The following is a 23,344-nucleotide window of genomic DNA, read 5'->3' as shown; positions in this document are numbered from 1 at the left end:
TTTAATAACACAAGTCTGAATGAAAAAACAATGGTGGGAACATATGAGATGCATGGCACTTCTCACAAGTAAGCACACGTGACAACGACACTTGAGGCACACAAGTAGGATTGGTATTCATGCCACATTGACACCAAAATAGTACAGAAGAAGAATACAGCAAAAGTACCACATGGGAGCCATCCAGCATTCACCAGAGAGAAAGGGAACAAAGCGGAGCTATTCTGGAACTACAATGACGACAATTTTGCTCACTTATCAATAAATGACCTTGCACCAAGGTTACTTGTTTTTTCCCTTGGTGGCTGCTTATTTAATCAGAGCTTCACTTCAAAATGGACTGGCGCTGATGATGTAAAATGTTGAGGCACCTGCCAAATCCCTCATAAGGGCCTATTAGTCATTTACCATCATTATGTCAAGAAATTGATTTTTCATTATGAGTCCGGTTGCTTCCATTAGTTGCCATGGTAGAAGGGCTGCTGACGGAAACTGTTTGAAGTCACTTTCATGATTGTTAATGAAGAAATTTGTCATTCATGTAATTTTGCATTGGCCAAATGGAGCAACAGTTGATTTCAAGCAGCAAGAGGTTGCTGTCAATTCAGATCCAACTAGCTGGCTGCCTAAACAGCCTGCACAAATTGCTAGTGCAAAAATAGAGAGAACAGTAAGAAAAGTTAGGTGCTAAACTATAACAATTTTAAAAATGCATACAGTCTAAAACTGATATTAAATACATACATAATAAAATGTAAGTAAGTACAGTGGTGCCTTGACTTGCACATGGAGACTTGAGTGCACTTTACATACTCACAGCTAAATGGCAGCAGCAAATTTCACACATAGCGACCATTATTAATTCACGTTTATTCAACATGAAGATTAAAAAACTCCACACAAGAAGAACAAGGAAAGGCAATACATCAGGTACACTCGTACCTCAAGGCACCACTGTAATTGCGTTTAATTAAATAAATAGTATCCATGATCAAATGCCTTTGAACCCATTTGAATTTGATTTGACGCCATTTTACTTTGATTAAAAGTTCACCTGCGGTGGCTGGCCAGTAAGACGTTTATGTCCCCGTAGGAATCTTCAACTCCAGTTTGACGTGACAGATGTTACGTTTCAATTTTCACACACAGAGCTTTTGTCTTCCAGCGGTCGCAACACCGATGAAGTCATTTTCCGCAGTACACTGCATAACTTTGTAGGAGAAAAGCAAGAGTTTATGATCTGCTCACAAAGTGAAACTGAAATTGGATGCAACATCGTAATGACAAAGGAGCTAAAATTGTAGCTATTACAACCTGCGACAAGCCTTCGGATGGTGATGGTCGCAAACCACGGTGGAAATGTCAGCTCACACATAACATCAGTCATTATTGCATGGCACATCCTCATAGTTTGGTTATGGCTTTTTTCACATTGCACTTTTGCATACATACATAAATACCTTTTTTTTTTCAAGAAAAGACAACAAAATACTTAGAAGGGATTGTAAAATGCTAATTTGGTCCCTTTGACAGTGCATAAATTGATGAAATGAAGGAAGTGACAAGCATTGAAAACAGATGATTTTGCCGATGTTTAATAACCATTATAGCTTTGCTGCTGTGGCTGATATTAGAGCGTTTTATGTACATATTTTAGCAATATGAAAAGTAACTATTTTCCTGCAAGCATGAAAAAAACATTATTTTTATTTTCAGGTTCGCTTTTTCCCCACTCCAAGCATTAGGCTTCTTGGTGAACAAAAAGAGGAGCCTACAAATATATAGATCATTATTGCAAATAAGGGCTTTTCTTATTGTGTCTAGTATTATTGTTGACATACACTCACACGTACATTTGAACAGCTTCATGCATTATAACATCAAAATTCAACAACTTCACTGATACTTTGGACTCTTTTTGGGGTTTGAGGGGGCCTTAACGTTACAGTACATCATCATTACTTGTGCACAGCTTACTTGCGCACAGCTGGAATTGTATGCTATCAATCACCCCCCACCCCACCCCGCCCTAGGATGTAAATAATTGAAGAAAAGTAAGAATTGCAGGAGGATGGAAGACGACGCCGTTTGCACCTTTGCATCAAATCGCACAGCTCAAGAGCTGACCCGGTGGCCGAGTTATTTCGCTTGGCTTTAAAAGCACTTTGGACATGTCATGCCAAGGTAAAGGAGTCACTACTGAAACCCGAGGTGTGTGTGGGGGTGTGTGTGTGCGTGTGTGTGTGTGAAGAGCTGACAAATACGCTGGTGAGCCCCGTGTACAGTGTTTCCCAACATATTTGTGGATTTTTGGGGGAAAGCTACCAGATAAAAACCTATCTATCCAGCACTTTTTGTACTCTAATGTCAAAGTATGTGGGGAGAGATTTGTCTAAAAAATATTCACACATATAAAAGTGAGATTTTCACGTGTTTTTGAGATCCACAAATACAACCGTGATTTTCATATTTTTCAGATCCCAAAATATATTCCGCAATTTTCATGTCCTTTTAAATTTTGTATGTGCATATTTCATGACTTTTGCTTGCAAGTTGTCGAAAGTGCGTTTGTGGATCGTCACACAGGCGCATTTAATTTGGAGACAAACATCACGCTTTTACGAGATATTCACGCACACACAAGCGCTCAGATATTCACTTGTCTAAGGCCTGTTCCTCCGCCGTCCACATGGAGGCCTTGTTGCGGTCTCCATTGAACAGGAACAAGCCGTTTCTGGTTTAAAATTGGAGATTGAAAAACAGAAATCGAGTCTTTATCTGACCTTCAATTATGTGTTTATTTTGCACAAGTCGGGAAACAAAATGCGACCTTAGTTAGTTTTCCCTTGAGCTTGTTTTGCTTTCACTCGAAAGACACTCTTCTGCTGTTTTCTTCTTCTACGCCATTTAAGCAGCAGCGGCCAAAGAAAAAGAGTGTCTTTCGAGTGAAGCTTAAGCTCGAGGGAAACAAATCAAGGTTGCATTTTGTTTCCCGACTTTTGTCAAATTAACAAATAATAGAGGATCAGATAAAGACTCAATTTCCGTTATTCAATTTCCAATTTTAAATGAGAAACGGGAGACGGGTCGTTCCTCTTCGGCCGCTGCACTGATTTGTAGATATCATTGGATAGCCAATAGGCCAAGACTTTTGAAGCCGCGAGGCCACCATATTTCTTCTGCCAAGAAACGCTTCTCCGCATATGATCCTATACATTTACCGTATCGAAGTACGAGAACAATTAAGACAGTACTTAGTAGAAACAGCATGATTTATGATGTTTGAAATTTCTTAAACATAAACAATAGGATTTCAGACAACTTGCCTTAAATACATCTATAAATTATATCCTTATGATGTTTACAGGAGGAAACTTGTATATATTTTTTTATTAAAGAATTATAACTGTAATTCAACAAAAGATGCCTCTGCCAAATCTAATATTGGGGTCTAAGGAACTAAGCGATAAAAGAAAAAGGTGGTCTTCAAAGCGGCACATACCGTCCCACTTGTTAAAAAATAGTGACCACCCCGTCACAAGCCACAGTTATACACAGATCAGTGGACCACTGCTGCTTTAGTGGCATAGAAGACAACTTAACAGCAGAAGAAGAGTGGCTTTCGAGTGAAGACAAAACAAGCTCAAGGGAAACAAATTAAGGTCGCATTTTGTTTCCCGACTTGTGCAAAATAAACACACAATGGAAGGCCAGATGAAGACTCGATTTCTGTTTTTCAATGTCCAATTTTAAACAAGAAACGGCTCGTTCCAGTTCAATGGAGATAGCAACACTGCCTCCCCGTGGACGACGGAGGAACATGTGAAAATGACGGATGTATTTGTGGATCTCAAAAACACACGTGAAAATCACTAATTTATCTGTGTGAATATTTTTAGTATTGCTTGGCAGTTGGGACCATCTTGTGGCATCTCTGCGTTAAGGAACTGTGTGGAAGTAGGATGAGGAGCTACGCGTAGTGCTTTGTCGCCATCTTGTGTGTGAGTTAAGGAGTTTCAAGTCATGCTTTGCTGTCGCTTCGGTTTTTAAAGTGAGTTTGTGGTGGTGCTTTGCTGCCATCAGTTAGGAAACAGAAAGCATTTGAGGTGGGGTGCCTTTTGAATAGCGGGGGAACACTTCAATTGACTTGACTGGAAGCATGTCAAATATTGCCATGGACAGAATCAATATTTTTAAAAGACCAAACAAAAGCATTAACACTTTCACCGGTTTGATAGAAGATGAATATTAAACAATAAGCAGCGGAAGCGAGATGCATGCAACTGGAATGCTTCACCACTAGAAAGGCCAAGTGAGGTGCAGATGGCCACATCATTTTGCAGAGCACTGCCATGTCAAATGCAATGAACCAGAAGGCTTTGTAGGATTTGCAGTCAAATAAAAGTCAAATACAAGAAAGGTGCATATGATATAAAGAGATAAACAGGCACAGAAACGGTGGGAAAATAAAATATTTGAATGGAATTTGGTTTGATCGCTCTGCATGCATTGACATCAAAAGTCTTGAAGGAAGAATGTCTCGTTCAGCCTTTCTAGTAGCGAAGGTGTGGATATTCACAAAGTGAGGAAGAGGAAGAGGTACTGAAGATGAAGCTGCGGGACTCCTCAACAGACTGACAGGAAGCAGGAGGAGAAGGAAGAGGAGGAAGAGGAGGAAGAGGAGGAAGAGGAGGAAGGAGGCTCTCAGTCAGAGAAGAGGCTGGCGAAGGACTGGCGGAGGCTGCGGATGGTTTCCGCTTTGGCCTCGTCGTCGCTCACGTTGCCTCGCAAAGTCTCTGCGAAGGTGTTGGTCAGCGACTGTGATTTGCTGTGCGGTAAACGGAGCAGTGAATATTAGTGAGGGAAAGAAGCAGCTGGATTTCACTACTGAACATATTCACAAGGACGAGTCGCCATTACACAAATCAGTATTAAATCCAGGAAGAGCTTCACTTTTTGTTATGTGACAGCTTTGATACAAAATGGATGAAATCATGGTTTTTTTTACCTCAAAATTCTACCCCTCATAATGACAACATGACATTTTGGTGTGTTTATCATCTTATTTTTCAAGATGATGTGTAGAGTTCTGGAAAAAGGCTGTTACATAATAAGATGTGGAAAAAGTGAAGTGCTTGTGAATACTTTCCTGATGCACTGTAGATGCTGTAACAAACAGAAAATATCAAGTTTGCTCCACTACTTCAACTATTTCTCAATAATTTGGATGCTTTGGAGAATTTCATATTTGACATTGAGGAACTTCTTCCGAAACATCTCACAACATCCCTTACAGTGCTCAACAATTCATCAGATTTAAATGACAAATCACAAACTAGTAAAATGCTTTCAAAGGCCGCAAGTAACAAAAAAAAAGACTACTACTAATAATAATGCTAATAATAATTAACAAGTCTTATTATGTCTGTATTATAATGCAGATTAAAAAAATACATGAGACAAGAACCTTGAAAAAAAAAGTGCTTATTAAATCTCTATCGCAATATTGAGGGGGGGATCACAATGAGATTATTTTTTTAAATGATTCACTCCTAATACTTTGCTTTCTGCAAACATCAACTAGCATATTGATGAAGATGTCTTTGTCTTCAATCAACAGAGGATCTGACTTACTTGAGGTGTTTTTGAGCTCCAGGTGCGGAATTGTCAGGGATGGGTCCTGGCTGAAAAGACTGGCTGGGCGAGGTGGTGGCCGAGCGGGCTCGCTGCGGCGAACCTTGGCCTGACTGCGATGGAGAAGCCGAGCCGGAGCGGTGTCCTCCTGCAGGCACAATGCAAACACGTTGAGGAAAACAGCTGAGTGAAAGCCACTTAAATCATAACAATCAAACTTCTTCCTACCTCGTCTGGGCTGTGTAGTCTTTAGAAGCAAGTAGAAAGAGAAAATAAGCATTAAATGTTTATCATGTACAGAAAGGGCTGGGTGATTCATCTTAAACTCAACACTTGCTTTTTCTAAGGGGGGAAAAAATTAAAGTTTTATGAGGTGTAAAAGGCTGACTACGTTACCTTGACTGAAGATGGCGGCGACGAGGAAACTCCCAGCAGCACTTGGGCCATTTTATGGAGAACCAGCTCGGTGATTAGTTGCTTGTCCTCCTCCACGTGTTCACCAATCAAAGGCATAGAGCTGTCCATCACCTGCATACACACGCACAAAATCCAAACAACACATTTACTCTTTCCCCACCGGATGGCAGTATTGCATCGTGACAATATTTACATCCCCTCCAGTCAGGGAAACAGTGAGGGTAATCACTCACACAGCTTTTTTTCTTTTCTTTCCTATTTAAACATTACACCAAGCTTGCGTTAGCCCAAATAAATCCTTAAACTTGTAACAAGCTCTGCAGACTTTTCTGCCTTGCTTATCTTGTCATTATCTACCATCTCAGTCATAGTTCATAAACATAAATCAAATGATAACAGCAAATTTAACTTGTTTATGTGGACAAGGAAGAAAGAGAAGCTCCCAAGAACAAAATATCAAATGTGACTTAAATAGGCCACACCTGGTATGACTTGCACGGGCCGCATCCTCTGCCACCAGAGCTCACGTGCACGTGTACACGGAACCCACCCCGAGACAGATCGAGTTTCAAAACAAAGAGCCGAGGTGAGTGCGGCTGGCTGCTGGTTGGGATGTAGATGCCTGGCCTGTGCGGCCACACAATCTACGCTGCTCAATTTGCCAAACATATTCAAGGGTCAGAAAAGTCATTCTATGACAACGCAGCTGATTGATCCCTGCTGTACCTCCAACCATCAACATCTGTTAGTCGGACAAAGTCATCTTATCTTGCCAAGACATTTTGGACAATTCACTTGATGGCGCATGGTCGTTTGTCTATATGCTGGCGACCAGTCCAGCTTATCCTCATCTAAAAGGCTCCAGCTCATCAGCAATCCAAATCAAGACAAGCGCTCGAGAAAATGGATGGATGCATGTAGTGGCCAATGTGCAATTCCTTTCCACAGAACCCCCTTTTAATCCCTATATTCCTCTTGGAAGGGATTTGGTGGCGCCATGGGGTGTGGAACTGTGTTTTGGCCAGTTGAGTCATGAGCATGCGGGGCCCGGCCGCCGGGCCCCCACTTCAAATGGCGTGTGGTGGCAGCCTGAGCCGGCCGGGGATCCACCCTGCTGATTTATGTCATCCAGTGCGAGAGCGGGGCTGGCCACTGGCCCTTTTCGGCTCGGGAAGCACGAGGGTGTTGTTCTGCTCTTTTTAATTGAGCTGTTGTGTCTGGACAACGTTGCCCGCCTGCTGCATGGGAACGTTCACTCCGCGCAACGAGAAGCATCTTGTGCAGGCACCTAAGTCGCTTGCTTCATGGAGGGAATTACTCACGCATGAATGAAAATCAAAACATTCACATGGAAAAAAAAGCTGCACTGAAAATTCTAATTCCGTTTTCAGGTGTGTTTTAGAGCAGGCACATTTCACGATTTCCCTTATAATCGTAAATTGTAGTAGTGTCTGAGTGCTTAACTTATGATTTGATTGAATGCGGATTACAATCTTGGCTCAAATCTATAAATAATTGGTTTTGATTGACACATTAACTAACATGAGATGGACAAAGTATTTATGTCTCATGTATATTAAAATAATAATAAACAAAAAATCATATTTATATTTACATTTGATAAATAAATAAATCATGTGATTTTTTCCCCACAATTAAAAAGCTTTACCCCAAGGATCAAGAATCACAACACACCTAACACTCACCTAACACAAAATTGTTCTTGACAATATTATGTTCTATGCATCCCCACTAGTCTAAACACGGCATTCTGATGAATATTGCGTTTGTGGAATATGAGTTCAGCAGCAAAATCCACCCATTTTTATCAACCTCAAAAGGCGGCCATTTTCCCACTTGAAAATTACATCATAGTTGCTCAAGGCTCAGGTAACCGCCAATCACAACTCGGCTTGCGAACATCACATGACCAAACTCAGAAAACAGGTGAGCCTTGATTGGCCATTACCTGAGCCCTGAATAACTCTGATGTCATTTTCAGTCGACAGCAAGTGGCAAAATGGCCGCCCCCTGAGATGGGTAAAAGTGACTAGATTTTTAGTTTAGAATGGTGGGGGCGCATAGAACATACTATTGTGAAGAATTTTGGGGGGTTGACTTCTCCTTTAGGCCTCCTGAAAGTTTTGAAGAGGAAATCCTGTCTCATAATAAGCTCCTCTGCTCTACTGTGGAAGTATGATGGCTAATATTTGTAAACAGAAGCTGTGTGGTAAAAAAAAAAAAAGAAGCCTTGTAAAAGGCAATAACACGATTTTCTATCATGGTGGTAGCACTTCATACCTTTGAATGTCAATTAATGCATTAGTCCATGCATGTAAATCAAAGTCATGTTCCATAACACAGTACAGTATGTCCCATTTTATCTGAATGAATACCTCTTGGACTAACATCAAAAACACTTTCAGGAATGTTCAAGCACCTGTGGGAACATTTCCCAAGGTCCAATACAGAACATGGATTAACAGGGAGGAAGGCCTACAACCTTTTCCAAATGCTCAAATGTTCAATAAATACGGATGCCCGAAAGGATATTAGCCACAAGGGAGAAAAGTCACAGTTGATGTCTTAGTCTTGAATAAAAAGCAGATGACGGACGGACGGATGTTGCCCGCCACGCTTAAGTTACATTCCATTAGGGTTAGTTCAAGGCAAGGAGGCGGCGGAAGAACATAGTTTACATTGTGTCACTACTTTCACAGTGAGGGGAGCCGCTGCATGTTTCTCAAAATAGTTTCAAGACAACGCAAAGAAGATGGAGCGGAACCCTCTCAATGTTGACCTCACCCTCTGGCCAGACTAAATATGGACATGTCAGATGTCCCAGATCAGCCCCTTTCCTCATATGATAAAAACAATCACGGATAATACAGCTGCTGCTCTTCAGAGTAGGATCCTCCCTCACGTTTACTTGCTACAGTTAACATTTTTCCTGCTTGGGGCCTTTTTTCCACCCATCATACAATATTGAACTTTGTATCTTTTTTTTAGGGAAAGTGAGACAATAAGCAGTAATAAGCAGTACCAAGTTTCTAGCAGCTTTCTGTGAGATACTGGCCTCTCTGAGGAAAATTTAATTAAATAAATACACATTTATTCTGTTGTTACCTAAATAAAATTACTAAATGATAAATTAATTAAACAGCAAATGTAATACTATAAGCAATATAAATCTCCCTTATCAACTATAGCGCCCCCCCCGACCCTACTAAGGAGTAAGCGGTTAAGACAAGAAAATGGATGGGATGGATGGAAAATGGAGGGATGGATGAAGTCAGCACGTGACAGTGACTTTTTTGCATTCTTGCAAAAACCTAAAAGTTGTGTGTTAATTTTCTCAAAATGGTCAGTTAAATTAAAATTCACTTGAGTTGTTCAGGTTGTATGTCACATTAATGGTGAAAAACGTTCTGAAATAAAGCATAAACATTCAGTGATTCAATTCACTTTCAAATGTTTTCTTGCAAGTATAGTATGTGTTTTGTTGTCTTTGTTGAACTGCTGAATACATTCTAAAAAGTGACCTTTATAATATATCAGGCTCAATAGTTTATATGAAAATGCTGATTATTTTCATGCGCCTGTTATCATGTTTGGGCTAACAAGTGGACTGACTCATCATTCTTTCAAAGCTTTGATAGCGTGTTCCTTCATATGCGGTTCCAACCTCCTTCTGTTCAGGGTGAAACTGAAAAACTGCTACGATTTGGCCTTTGGGACACAAGTGAGGCCTCGGCAAGTTCTCATTCATCACCACAACTACTTAAGCTGGCAGGGATGCTGAAAGGCTTATTCCGGAAGTGAACTGACCTCAATGATGTAGTCATTGCCATCTTTTCCATGGACGGCCTTCACTGCGCATATGTCAAGGCCACCGAATATCTCTGCGCAGGAGTCCACCCACAATCTGTATCTGGAACACATCAAACAGATCAAATCGTCCTACGCACATTCACCAGTTTCAACAAGATATGCCCTGTATGTCATATCTGGTTGTCTTACGTCTTTGATAGTTGTTGGTGGTAAATTTTTATTGCTTTTTGTGTGTGTGCGTGTGTGTGTGTGCATGTGTGAGTGCGTGTGCGTGTGTGTGGCGATCGCAATTCTTCTCGGAAATTCTTGGGCACAACCAACAAAACTTACTATACCTCAATTATTTCAATTATTATATCTTACCTGCTTATAAACCTATTTCCTTAATTCAGAAAAAGCCCTACAGATAAATTGTCATACATGTCACAGCTGCACGAAAGGCAAAACAAAAAAATCCCCCAAAAAATCAGGCGGTAAACAAGGCAGATCCGAACAACAGTGGCAACACCATTTTAGCATTTTCTCATCATTCATTATTGTCGTCCGGCAGTCGGGATAGCAGGATTGTCATCTGTAGGAACATGCATGCATGGCCCCCAACAAAAGGTTTAATACATATGAAGGTGAAAGGCTCACTTCGCTGGTGTTAAACTGCTCTTTTAGACGTCCGCACAAGTTGATTCGTGTTCACATTTATCCCTCTCTGAATATTTGGCTTTGGGAAACGAATAAAGTATACATCCTTCATATGTGGACGATTGTAGTGTCTGAAGTCGTTTCTGCAAGTTCCATAACAGCTGTGTTTACTCGGCGTGTTTTTTTCCGGAGATAAACACGAACAATACAACCACTTCTAGCATGGCTCGTCAACGAGTCGGCTTCTTTTTGACCTTCTGGTTCAAGCTGCTGAAGTCATGTAACCTTGCAGTCTAAAATTAGCATTCGTGCGGTACCCAATTGCTGCAAAACGAAAACAGGTCGAAATACGTGTATACTTTTTTTCCTGATGAAAGAAGAGACCCTAATCTTTCTCTTGATAGGTTCCATGTTTTTATTGGGCCTTGCAAAATCAGTCAAAATCCAGTAAAACAGCCGGGAGCGAAGGATGTTGCTTCAGGCAAAATGGCTGCGAGAGAATGAGTTAAGAATACATTTCAAGGGGTTCCAAACTGTGTTGCATTATACTGAATGGCATATTATTGGAACGTTCCAGATGATTTTCTTGGTTACATGAAAGGAGCTTACATTAGGAGCACATCTGAGTAAGATGCAGTCTACTGCAAACCAACTGTCCTAATGAGTGTATAGATTTTGGAATTACAAACACCCTCAAAGGGGATTACCATCATGATTTAGAGCTCAGCACTTAATACCATACTTGTAAGGTTCATTAAGGCTTACCTGTCAGTCATGGCGATCTGCTCTAACATGGCCGAGCCCGTGTTGGCCTTCCAGTTTCCTGAAATGGAGGTTCTCCTGAAATTGAACAGCGAAATGCTTGAACACTGAGTCACTCACAACTTTGGCATCTGAAAAGAATGAGAATGGACCGTGCTGTTTGTTAGCATTAATTACCCCTGCAAAAGACATTCTGTCACAGTGGGTTGTCAGGAAATGGAGATAAGACTTAAACAAATAAATAGCTGCCAGGGTTCGAGGGAGGAAGGGACTACAATTAAGAACACATTGTATCCAGTACAACAGGAAGCATCTTACATGTAAGCCTTGTAGTTGTTGCCGATCTTCTGGATGCGGATGTCATACTTGGACTGGACATAGGGCTCGGTGGTGGCGTAGGTCCCGGCCAGTGCCACCACGCTGGTGATGTCCTGGAAGTCCTGTTGGCTTTCCACTTTGATCTGTTTAACCAGACGGCACTAATTAGAAAGTTCGCGCCTCAAAAAGCCAGTAGCGCTCTGCTGGATATGGCATAGGAAGTTCACACTTTGGTGGAGACCAGATAATGAATGGTCCCAGCTTGGAAACATTTGCACATGGTGGCTTTGAACTACATCACGTCCTTCCAATTAAGCAATTAAGTATCAGACGCAGGGGGAAATTACGTCATGCCAACACAGTAACATACGCCAAAAAAACAACAACACTTTGTCACTGCACTTTCCACACATTTTTACATTTACATTTGTAATGGCTTTGTTGTTGCATATTTGAATGTCAGGACACCCCACAAGCTAATTAATCTTTTTTTAAGGAGTGTCACTTGGAGCGAATAAAGAAAAAAAACGAGTATGAGTGATTGCAGCCCACAGAAGACAAAATGAATGTCAGTCAGTCTATTTGTCAAAGTGTTGCTGATGCGACAAGGATATCAATAAGATACGTGCTTATCAGTAGGAAGTTATTGTGTCTACACAAGCTCACTACCAACAATATGTTTAGTACCTCACATCATCAAACGATGACCATGGTATGGCATGGTGGCACTGTCAGAATGCACCCAAACATTTGAAAGACAATTTCTAACTGTCTCACTAAACCTTTACAAGGTTTATTAATGAATTAAAAGTGATATCGATGTCTGTATCGCACACGTGCTCGTTTAAAGTCACAGCTCTGCGTGGTCTCAGGGGGTCAAACGAGGTCCCTATTCTACAAGGGCACAGCGTCGTCCTTACATGACTTTGGGGAAACTCTATACACTGTCTGACTCCTGAAAAAGGATGCCCAGCCCAAGCAGACACAAATGCATCGAAAGGGTCTTTCACTACAAAATTTAAGTGCAGCAGGCCAGAGTATCAGGTTGAGACAAGCTCTCCGTCTTGCATTGAGAAAAAAAGCGTACAATTGCTATGTCGCTCATGCAATAATGAATGATTAAGGTTTGGTCTTCATTACTATTACAGATTTCTTACCACATGGAATATCAGGGGCAAAGAATGAATGTAGTTTGGAGATTTGGAGATTTTGGCAAGGAAAGTCCACTCATTTGCAGTCATTTGTCCAAACTGAACTATGATAAATGGAGCTGGTCATCACAGACGTCACATTGGATGCAGGGCCATCACACAAAAACATTAAACTTGCCATATGGACAACAACAGATTGCATCTTACCTTGCCCATGCCAGAATGAGCGTGGCCCATCTTCACCACCACAGGATAGGAAGGGCTTGTAACCTGAAGAGAAACATAACATTGATGTATTAGTTTACCACTTTGGATTTGGCACACACCACGGAGGGCGCTCCTCCACCCACTTTTCAATCTCTGGGAAATGCTTACAAATGCAAACATATCGAGAAAAAAAACACCAAAATTTCCATAGGAATGCATGGATGATCGGGTTGTTTAAGGTCACTATTCACATCTCACACCAACACGTGAACTGGGAAGAGAATGTCCTGCTCAGTAGGAACGTTTGGCACTTTAAATAGACAGTAAGACTGATGTGGTGTTGACCGCATTTAGAGAAAAACCAAGAGCGGAAAATTCTTCCTTTGCAAGTGCAGTTCATGTGGATGTGGTGTCCCGAACGGCAGCCTTGTACACATAGTGGTGAGTTCCATGGCATCAGCCTAAACTTAAAGCAAGTGAGCATTGGGTTTATAAACACATGAAATAAAAAAATAGTGAGGATCTGGGAAGCTGGTGGTGGAAGACCACAGCTGACTCGGATGGGTTTGGACCCTTTGCGCAGACCAAAATCTCGTTTGTTGCTAAAACTTTGGCCAATTCAAGTGGATGAAACATCAACACATGACCTTGCCGCCATGGTTTCCAAACGCCCATTTGTGTATCTTATATGATTGTAAATGAGACGGGAATCTAAAGAGGGACTTTTCCAGTCTTGAAATTACATCAGCCACTGGCATGTGAGGTAAACAGTTGGCGGTATTGGAAGATTACAAAGTGTTAAGGTTTATTGCAATTATCTGGAGCACAAGTATGCGTACCGCAAAGAGTAAATGATCTGTGCAGGTAAAAACCTTCAATCTACACAGTTATCCAAATCAGGAGACAAGTTAAGCAGGGAATTTAACTTGATAGGAAACAAAAAGGCAGCTGTAATCTTTCATCCAAAAAGGATCACAACACCCTTGTGTTTGTTTCATGAGGACAGCTCTGGTCGGACTCGTAGATTTGCTGACAGGTCAGAACACTGGGAAGAAGGCCCAGCCAACAAAGTGGACTCTTACTGCCTCTATTTTCACCTCTGCATTGGCCACGAAACAGAACTGAAAGGTGAGTGAGCTCACACATCAATTTGGAATGAGCTTTATGAAATCATCATTTGATGCAAAATGTGAATACATGCAGCAATAGAGGCTTTCTGGGTCCCTCTGGTAGTTCAACAATACTGTAAATTTTGAAATGGTACAAAACAAGATACATCACAAAAAAACTGGCATTTGAACAAGGTAGTTCACACTTTTTATATGCACTACAACAAAGGTAAGTTTACTACAAATTACTGAATTGTTCACAAAGCCACTTGAAGTTAACTGCCTGAGTTGGTCCTGATGTCCTATGACCATTGCTTAACTCCCTCCTAGCTCAACTCATTTGCTCCCAAACGTATTTATTTTTATTTTTATATATATATATATTTATTTTTTTATGCCAGAGCATACAGAATGCTTTGATGCGGCCTCTTAGCTGCACAGAACGGTTGAAGCAATGGCAGCTGTTACAAAAATGGCCAACAGGTGGCAGCAGAGTATAAGATATCAACCAGGGCCATGTTGCAAACAAGCTGATTTACCCACAGTTCTAAACAGATTTGTGAATAATGATGAAACTTTGCTATATTCTAATGCCAATTGCTGCAAAACGGAAACAGATAGAAATATACTTTTTTTCCTGATGAAAGAAGAGACTAATCTTTCTTTTGGTTTGGTTTCATTGTTTTTATACCAATAGAACACAATATTCTGCGGGCCTTGCAAAAATCTGTCAAAATCCAGGAAAAAAGTCAGGAGAGAAGGGGATTGCTTCAGTCAAAATGGCTGGCAGTGAATGAGTTAAGAGTGTTAAATGCATTTTTCTAAATATCACAATGTCCCGGAAAATCTGATGTCATCATCCATAAGCAGGCAGTTGCGGGACCACCATAACGTCAGTGAGCTCAATGACCCACCCATTGTCCAAACAGAAAATAATTTGCTTTCAATTTCGCACCAACCCCCTTTTGTGACGAATACGGGAAGATGGGAGAAAAATCAACTAACGGGAAAAATGCTGAAATCGCAGTCGCACGTCCACCGTGTGACGAGTGATCAGATAGAAGCGGTTTAGCACATATCTGAGAAGTGGTTGGTAGCAGCAAGGTGTGGATGTTTGCCTACGGGAGAAGAGAGGTTTGTGTGGACAGGGCCTACAGACACCCACTTTATGTCTGGACATGTTCCTTCCAGTCATTCCCACCAGCGCGGCAATGACGGCACAAGTGGAAGACAACCACATCCTCTGCACCTCCTTAATGTGTTTCTTCTTTGATTCACAAGCCACAAAAACATGTGCCGTCACCTTCTATGACGGGAGGGAATTAGTCAACAATGTTACATCTGTTATCTCATTTTGGTCAAAAGGCACAATGGAAAAGTATTGTGACACACTACTGGATTTCTACCAGCTTGTACTCTTCTGGAATGTTCATCCAGAGGAGCCTTTTTTGTGAGGTCTTGGATTGGTCCACCTCAATCTCATTCAAATTGGAATCTTCATGCTAGAACAGAAAAGAGCTTCCTCTCAATCAAGCACAATTACAATTTAGGTAGAACCAAGAGTTCTCACATGACAATGGGGTACCACACGAATGCTATTTTTAGACCGCAAGGTCACGGGACTTCAGCAGATTGAACCGGAAGGAGGTCAAACAGAAGCCGTCTCGTTGACGACCCATGTGCTTGTTTTGTTCTCGTTTATCTCCAGAAAAAAACATGCCGACTAAATACAGCTGTTATGGAACTTGCAGAAACGACTCGAAACACTACAACCGTCCACACATGAAGGATGTATTCTTTATTCGTTTCCCGAAGCCAAAACTTCAGAGGGATAAATGTGAACGTGGATCAACTTGTGCGGAACGCCAGCGAAGTGAGCCTTTCACCTTATTATGTAGTAAATATTTTGTTGGGGGCCATGCATGTATGCTCCTACGAGGACAATCCTGCTCTTGCCAGCCACCGCTGTCGCGAAGAGGTAAGCGATTGTCTTTTTTTATTTATTTATTTATTTATTTGACGTTTGGCCCTACCCCGACTGCCGGACGAGAAGGAGGAAGGATATAATAAAGAATAAAGAATTGAGGTAATTGGGCCGGTGGGATGCCTGACGAGCCTGCAGTGCTCCGTCCTGGTTGGGGTGGGGGGCGCTCCTGCTCCTGGGTTTGCTCTCCGGCCAGTGGCCCCTGCGGGGCTCGGGGGTTGTCCCTTGGCGCTGCCGTGGCCTGGGGGGCCCTGAGGTGTTGCGCCTGCTCTGTCCTGGCGGGGGTCGACGGCTCCCCTCTTTGGTGGACATTTTCATGCATTCCAGATCCACCACACCAGCATCTATCGAAACTCAGACACAATCTGATTCTTCCTCTGGACGTTGAATCGGTGGAGGCTGGTGTCGTGGATCTCACTCTGCTTTGTTTGTCCTTCCTTCCTTTCCTCAGTCTCTCCTTTGGTCTCTTGAGGTCTCCCTGATTTGGTGAAGGACTCTGGTTGGTGGCCCGGTGGGTGGTGTCTGGTCGGTGCTGGATTTCACTTTCTTTTCTTTTCTTTGGTCCTTCCTCGGGTCTCCTGACGGCCTCACAACTCTGGCTGGATTCTGAAGTGTTCGGTTTAGGTGAACGGTATGGGATTTTTTTAATAGGTTTTAGGTGAACTAATGCATACACACTCACACGCACGCACACACGTACATGCAAAATAAAAATGTATAAAAAAAATAAAAAAAATGTAGATATATGTAATTGGGGTAACATTTGAACTGGCTTGGAAATAGTACATTTGAAGTTGTCGTTGTTGTACAGCAGTAAACTAGCAGAACTTTCAATTGTGACTAAGTGTGTGCCCCCCCCCCCCCCCCCCCATAGCCCCCCACTCACAGTGGAAAGAAAGCTGAAAGGGTTTCCCAGCCAACAGACTGGCTATTACATGGCTCTGCCCAAAAAAAAAATATATATATATATTCTTTAATTTCCAGTGGAAGAAAATCATACCAGCGTGTTCATCTATGGAAAAGCACTTGGCAGGCAGTGATGAGTCAGAGACAAACCTGATTAGCGCTAATCAATTCATGGAGGCGCATTCCTGCCTCCATGGGACAGACAGACCTAGAGTGGGCCAGTCCTGCAAAATCCATCAACAGTGTGTCACATTCCTCTTCAAGGAAAAGACACGTTTCATTGCCGTTTTTCGGTACGTACGTCTCAGAAAAGGCTGAGCAGAAACCAAGTGACTGATTGATACCCAGTCAGACGACCGAAAGGAACGTCACGTCCTGTCTCAGTTTGCAGATGACGATGAATCACCAAGTCCAGCTGGGAACCATGTGACGGAAGCCTGTGTACTACAGGTAGGAAAGTTGAACGAGGACATGCAGTCATAAAACAAATCCGGAACGTTGTCTCACAACATGATCCCGTTTCCACTGAAAACTCATTCAACCCGAGGAAGCTGGATTCTGTAAGTAAACACCTTCATTGTAACCCTTGAGACCAAAAGCAGATGTGGAGTCTGCATTTGATGGAGTGGATGATGTGTTGCTTTAATGACCAAGTTTCTCTCAGCGCGGTCTGCCACTGTTGTCACATTGCTGAAGAAATGACATCTCAAGCAAGAAAGGACACGGATCTTAAAGCATTGGAATCTACTCTTGTGAAATCACATTTTCTTTGCCATCCATCCATTTTCTCATCTGGGTTGAACTGGAGGCTACCCTAGCTGACTTTGGTCTAGATGTAAGGAAAACCCTGGACTGGTCATTGACGTAAAAAACACACACACACACACATAAGCACCGATATCCCAGCTGACAACACCTTAGGATGGGCACAGTCGATCACAGGGCAATGTTTGCATAGGGTCTCCTGTCTCCTTAATGGGGGATTCCGATCGTAAAAAGAAAATACGCAATGATTAAGCGCCAGCTGCTGTTTGTGCAGAATCTTAAGCTCGACTATAGTCAGTAAAGCCCACACATGCTTGATGGCCTCTGCACAAACAAACATCCATTGTTTCATTTCATTCCATGACTGTCATCTTCATGCTTCCCACTGGATCAAAAACAAAACAAACAAAAAACATGTAAAATCCCCTGAAATTGTTAAAAAAAAAACACTGCAAGTGATTCACTCATCATTATTAAACTTTATCGCTATTGTTCTAAATTTAACCATACTGGCACGGGCACACCCCACTCAGCGTGACATCAGCATCCACCAGACCCGGTTACCGTCCTTCACCTCTAACCTGCCCATGACTCACCATTGCTTCGCCACTGACAAACTCCCTCTCTCTCTTTTTTATTTTGGTCTGCCCACACACACCTTCCCTATAGCCGCTCAAGTTTCAGGGAAACTTCTCAACATTTGTCTTTTTCTACGGGAGAACCACTAATCCTGTTTACTGCTTTGTCCAGATGGAGTTCACTTAGATTAACTGGAAAGCTCTAGGGGTGGAATAAAACGCAGATTTTTAAGGAGGGAATATGAGTAAATGTACTTCACGGTTTACCGAAACAAATTGACTTCTTAGTTGAGAAACATGATATTGAGTTTAATTGCAGCTTGAAGATATTTTACTTAATTTGTGTTGATTTTTGTTTTATATTTACACAGTTTACATTCAATACTCGGTATGAATAGGCAAATTTCATTAACAAAAGACTTATTTTCAGCCATGGAGTTTCATGGCTCAGATTGGCCCACTTTAATTCATGATGTTTTAATTATATAAAATTTTGACCTTCTAGTGTACCAATCTAAAATAGTTTAGCTTTAGCCCTCCCAATGATAGGTGGATTGCATTTGATCAAAAATGTCATTTATATCTGATAACTAACGAGCAAAAGGACAAAAAGGGACATAACATTGGATAAAACATTTTATATTTAAAAAGGCAGATTATCAAACGCTGTTATGCCAGCAAGATTAAGGGAGTAATTTACAGTATAATGTAACGGCCTGCCAGCTATTTTTATTCTCAGAAGAAGAAAAAAATACTATTTTTATTAAAATTTTCAACAATCCCCCAAAAAACCCTGAATGAAAAGACTAGAAGTTTAAAAAAAAAAAGCCCCAAAATTGTTTTATGTGGTAGTGGGTGGATTTTTCAGTATATTGTTAAAAAGAAAATGCAAAGAAAAAGAAGACATTTAAATATTTTTGGAATAAAAAAAAAAGAAGCAATCATTAATCTTTTGTTGCCAGTCAGCCAAGTGTCTTGTGGCAAAGAGACATTCATATGACATCCTCATCTCAAGGCACAGTCTCCTCTCCTCTCACTATAATATAATTTTTTTACATTCGTTTTGCACATTTTCAATGAATTGGCTTAACATTTTTGAAACATTTGGACGGAAACCCTAATCTTGTCAGATTCAAGTGACGTGGATGCACTATATTTGCTGATTTCAAAGTGGATCCGCAGTCTGGAAGCATTGTGCCCCCGTCCCAACCATCCACCACTTACTACTGCAAACTGCTTCTAAATGTGCTTGTTTCATTAAAAGGACTTAAAAGTACTTGTGTTGCTTTTTTTATATTATAATCTTTGGAGCTGAATGTGTTCTTCTCATATGCTTTCATTACGTCCACCAAGGTGATTGAATGGGTTAGTGTTAGGGTTAGGTTAAATGGTTAAATAGGTTTTAGTTAAATGCTTATCAGCGTTCTCCACAAAATTCCAATCTCCATGAATTTCAATACAACTTTATGTGAGGAAAATGCCCCATCCTATATACAGACACTTTAAAACTTTATTGATAACACTTTTAAACGTTTATTGATATCATGATGCTCTACTCAACATCCGGGTTACTTGCACCTGCGCTGTGTTTGTACAAGCTTGTACAATTTTCTCTTGACTCGGATAATTAATTGGGCAATGGACATCACCTCAAGGCAAGCCCAAGCATAGCCTGCTTGACACGTTTTCACGCCATGTATGTTGATGTTATTCATGAACTCACACATAATTCACATTGTGGTGGCGGTAAGCTACTTAAGCTACGGAAGCGTGGCTGCTAGTGTGCGCCTACCGACCACCACCAAACATTCACACCATACACCAGTGTGAGCATTAATTATAAGCAATGCATTTCAAATGAATTACTCCTTAAATTAACTTTTTTTTCCCCCAATAGTATTTAAGCGCAGTTTTTTTTAAATAATTTTTGAAAGGATTCACAAAACGTGATGCGTTATGTGAGTATTTGAATTCTAAGAATATATTGTCATATTGTTTGAGCGCGTTTGTGGAAGTGAAAAGCCTTCATTAGGCAAGCCGTCTAAATGTAAGGAATTCTTCAAGTTATTTCCATACTGTCATATTCCCATGTTGATGGTTAGGCCTGGTGTCTCGCTGTCTCGTGCCGTATAACAACATAGTCATTTGCGGGCTTTTCTTGCCAAATATGCACCTGACAGCAGCACTTACATTCGGCACAACTGAGACGGCATTGGTCATGTTTTATTGTATGGTGGTGGGCGGGTGTATGAAGGCTCATCATGGGTCCGGGCCATCTACAGTACGTATGCCTTCTCTTCTCAGATGTCTTCATTGTACATTAGACGACTTGCACGCTCTAGTCTGTGAAGCAGTCTGCATCTGCGCAAGTGTTCAGTCACCCTGTCGGAGCTGTCAGAAATATGTGATGCCCTTGCAATGCAGTTCTTTGATTTAAGATACAATCTAAAAGAGCGATTCACAACCACTGTGCTGCCATGACAGATTATCAGGCTTGAAATTAAACCAAGTTCACTTCATATTTACAAATAATGTACATTTGTTCATCTATCCATAGATGACAGGCAGAACCATGAAATCACCAGAAGGTACAATTAACTATCTGTTGACATCTGTTGTACATTTCAGTCTGTCTTTTTACTTTTACTTAAGTACAGGGTTGAATCAGTAATTCAACTTTTATTACACAAGCATCTGCACTTGTACAACTAGTTTTGCCACCTCTGCAGAGAAGGAACAAATAAATACATCCTCCACTAAAGCACATGACAAAGCAACCCCACACTCCTCACGAGCAGGAGACATCCAATGACACTTTTTCTCCTCTCAAACGACCCCCATTAGCTTTCCTGTATTGTGTAAAGAGCTGCAAAGAAGAGCTCATAAGTCTGCTCCACTTAGCCCAACCGGCATGCGGGCCCTGGGGTTCGATTAAACCCAGGTTAAGAACCACTGTTCTACATTCAACTCATCCAATCATGCTTTAAGGCACCACACACTGGCCCTTTGCTCATCCCTCACTAAAGCATTCAAATGCCCAAATATGTCGTTTTGTGTGTGTAATTAAGACTGATGGGGTAAGAAAAAAATGGAGATAGAAATGAATTGGTCCACATTTGTGCTATAGTATGTAAGGAATGTTGCCTGTTAATTACTGTGAGTGAAATCATTTGTTCTCTCAAATGAATCAACTTCCTCCTCCTCGTCTTCATTTCCACATTTGGAAATACAAAGTAAGGTCCAGCTGCAACATGCATGCCGATCTTGTGTCTAAAGTTAGTGAGGAATGTCACATATCTGTTATTTCAGACGTCAGGTCAGGAGGCTGAAATCACAACGGACACACTATTATCAACGAGACACAGCAGCCAAACAGCGTCACGTGCTGCCTTCTCCTTGATGTGTGCTGTGATTGAAGTCGCCCAACCGGGTCAGATCTGCCTTCTTCAATGAGAAAACATTCAACGTCACACTCTTCTAATCTACTGAGCAAACACTGACTTGTGAGGGAGATATGACTCATGAACAGAAAATGAAAGTTTGTGTGAGTTTCATTATGAACTCCAGGTAATCTTTGTAAAAGAAAGTAATTAGGTGACCAAACAACTCAATTCCATAAAACACACTGCCAGCTATTGAAATTATGATATGAAGAGAAAGTCAGAAAATGAAGCCAATCCAAGAGTGTCTTAACGTGAAGGCACAATAGCAGTTGCGCTTCCTTAACTTGATTATTCCTGGCTTGCTTATATAACTGCGGGTATCGTCATTCCTTAACATAGCTCTCGTCCAGTCTGTGCAGATAAGCCTCTGCGGCGATAACACGGTTGCACTCTGGTTCACCAAGACAGTCAGAGGCAAAAGAAGACGAGTTTAATTGGCTCATTGAATCCCCATAGTTGTGCGCCGCAAGGCCATTTGAGAATAGAGTCGGATTAAAAGAGACACTGATTGCTTCCTTGCCTTCGAGGTCAGTCAGGCTGAGGCAGCAGTGTGTCATATCTTATCTTGAAATAAATGCATATTATAATTAGTTGTGAATTCAATGGACTTAAGTAAATATCCTCACAATTTAATATTTTTTTTTTTACATAAAACATAAGACATTTAAAAACATCTGCTTTGACTTTGAAAAACAATGATGAACATGTTTGCCCATTTTATGACATGGTGACCAAATCAAATCAATAACTGAATCATACTTTTTTTTTTGAAAAAAATCAATTTTTTGAATATATTGATTTATAAAAGATTTTTTTTTAACCGGATAGATTTTGCAGTCCTATATTTCGTAGTTGCAGCCCTATATAAAATATAAGGAAAAAACTACTTGTACATAAGACCTTCAGGTGAGGCCATAAGACTTGCTTTTATTTTTTTGCCCCCCGAAAAAAAGTAACATTTCGTATCAAATAATTAAAGGGATGCTTGCCTCATTTAACCATTTTCAGCATTAAGAAGTTAATATTTTGTCTAAAATTCATTTGATAACTTCATGTACAAGAAATACCTTTAAAAATACATTTTGCCAATTGCTGACATCACAGATGCTTAGAGTTCAGGTAATGACCAATTGTGGCTCACCTGTTTTCTAGGTTTGGTCATGTGACGTTCGCAAAATGAGCCATGATTGGTCGTTACCCGAACCCTGAGCACGTGTGATGTCATCTTCAGTTGACGACAAGTGTCAAAATGTCTTTTTAAAGGTATTATACATGAAGTCATCCAATTAATTCTAGACAAAATATTAACTTCTAACTGCTGAAAATTATATCACTCTGAAAAAAAAAATCTTGGAAAAAAAATTCATTCATCCTTTTGAGTGAGTTTTATCAATTGATGTCAAAAGGACTGTTTGACTAAAACAGTTCAACTGTGGTATCCATCTATGCCCGATATTATTCATCTTATGGAGTCACATGGAGCTATATACACAAAAAGAACAAGAAAAAATAGGATGGCTGCATTCTATTTTTCCACATGGTTTTACTCATAAGTTGCAGCGCGCCACCGCTCTGTGATTGGGCGCCCCGCCCCCGGCTGCAG

The 23,344-nt window shown here is 41.0% G+C and overlaps 1 protein-coding gene across 3 annotated transcripts in view; it reads right to left on the bottom strand.

The window, feature by feature from the left end:
• The window catches only part of syn3 (synapsin III), an 89,104-nt gene continuing 65,760 nt past the window's right edge, over window positions 1-23,344 (bottom strand). For 2 of the 3 annotated variants that reach the window (XM_086058474.1, XM_086058473.1), the window contains 8 exons: window positions 12,957-13,019; window positions 11,599-11,741; window positions 11,284-11,358; window positions 9,880-9,982; window positions 6,031-6,162; window positions 5,863-5,881; window positions 5,635-5,782; window positions 1-4,828 (listed from right to left, as the gene is read on the bottom strand). In XM_086058474.1, coding sequence (XP_085914600.1) covers window positions 4,705-4,828; window positions 5,635-5,782; window positions 5,863-5,881; window positions 6,031-6,162; window positions 9,880-9,982; window positions 11,284-11,358; window positions 11,599-11,741; window positions 12,957-13,019 — 807 coding nt within the window. In that variant the 3' untranslated portion in view covers window positions 1-4,704. The remainder of the gene's footprint in view (window positions 4,829-5,634; window positions 5,783-5,862; window positions 5,882-6,030; window positions 6,163-9,879; window positions 9,983-11,283; window positions 11,359-11,598; window positions 11,742-12,956; window positions 13,020-23,344) is intronic. The other variant, XM_086058476.1, reaches the window with a different exon arrangement.

The sequence above is a fragment of the Leptonotus elevatus genome, chromosome 17 (assembly GCF_054856555.1).
Source record: "Leptonotus elevatus isolate MCC_2025b chromosome 17, RoL_Lele_1.0, whole genome shotgun sequence".
Lineage (NCBI taxonomy): Eukaryota > Metazoa > Chordata > Actinopteri > Syngnathiformes > Syngnathidae > Leptonotus > Leptonotus elevatus.
The sequence above is the reverse complement of the archived record's forward strand: the minus strand, read 5'-3'. Positions and strand labels throughout refer to the sequence as shown.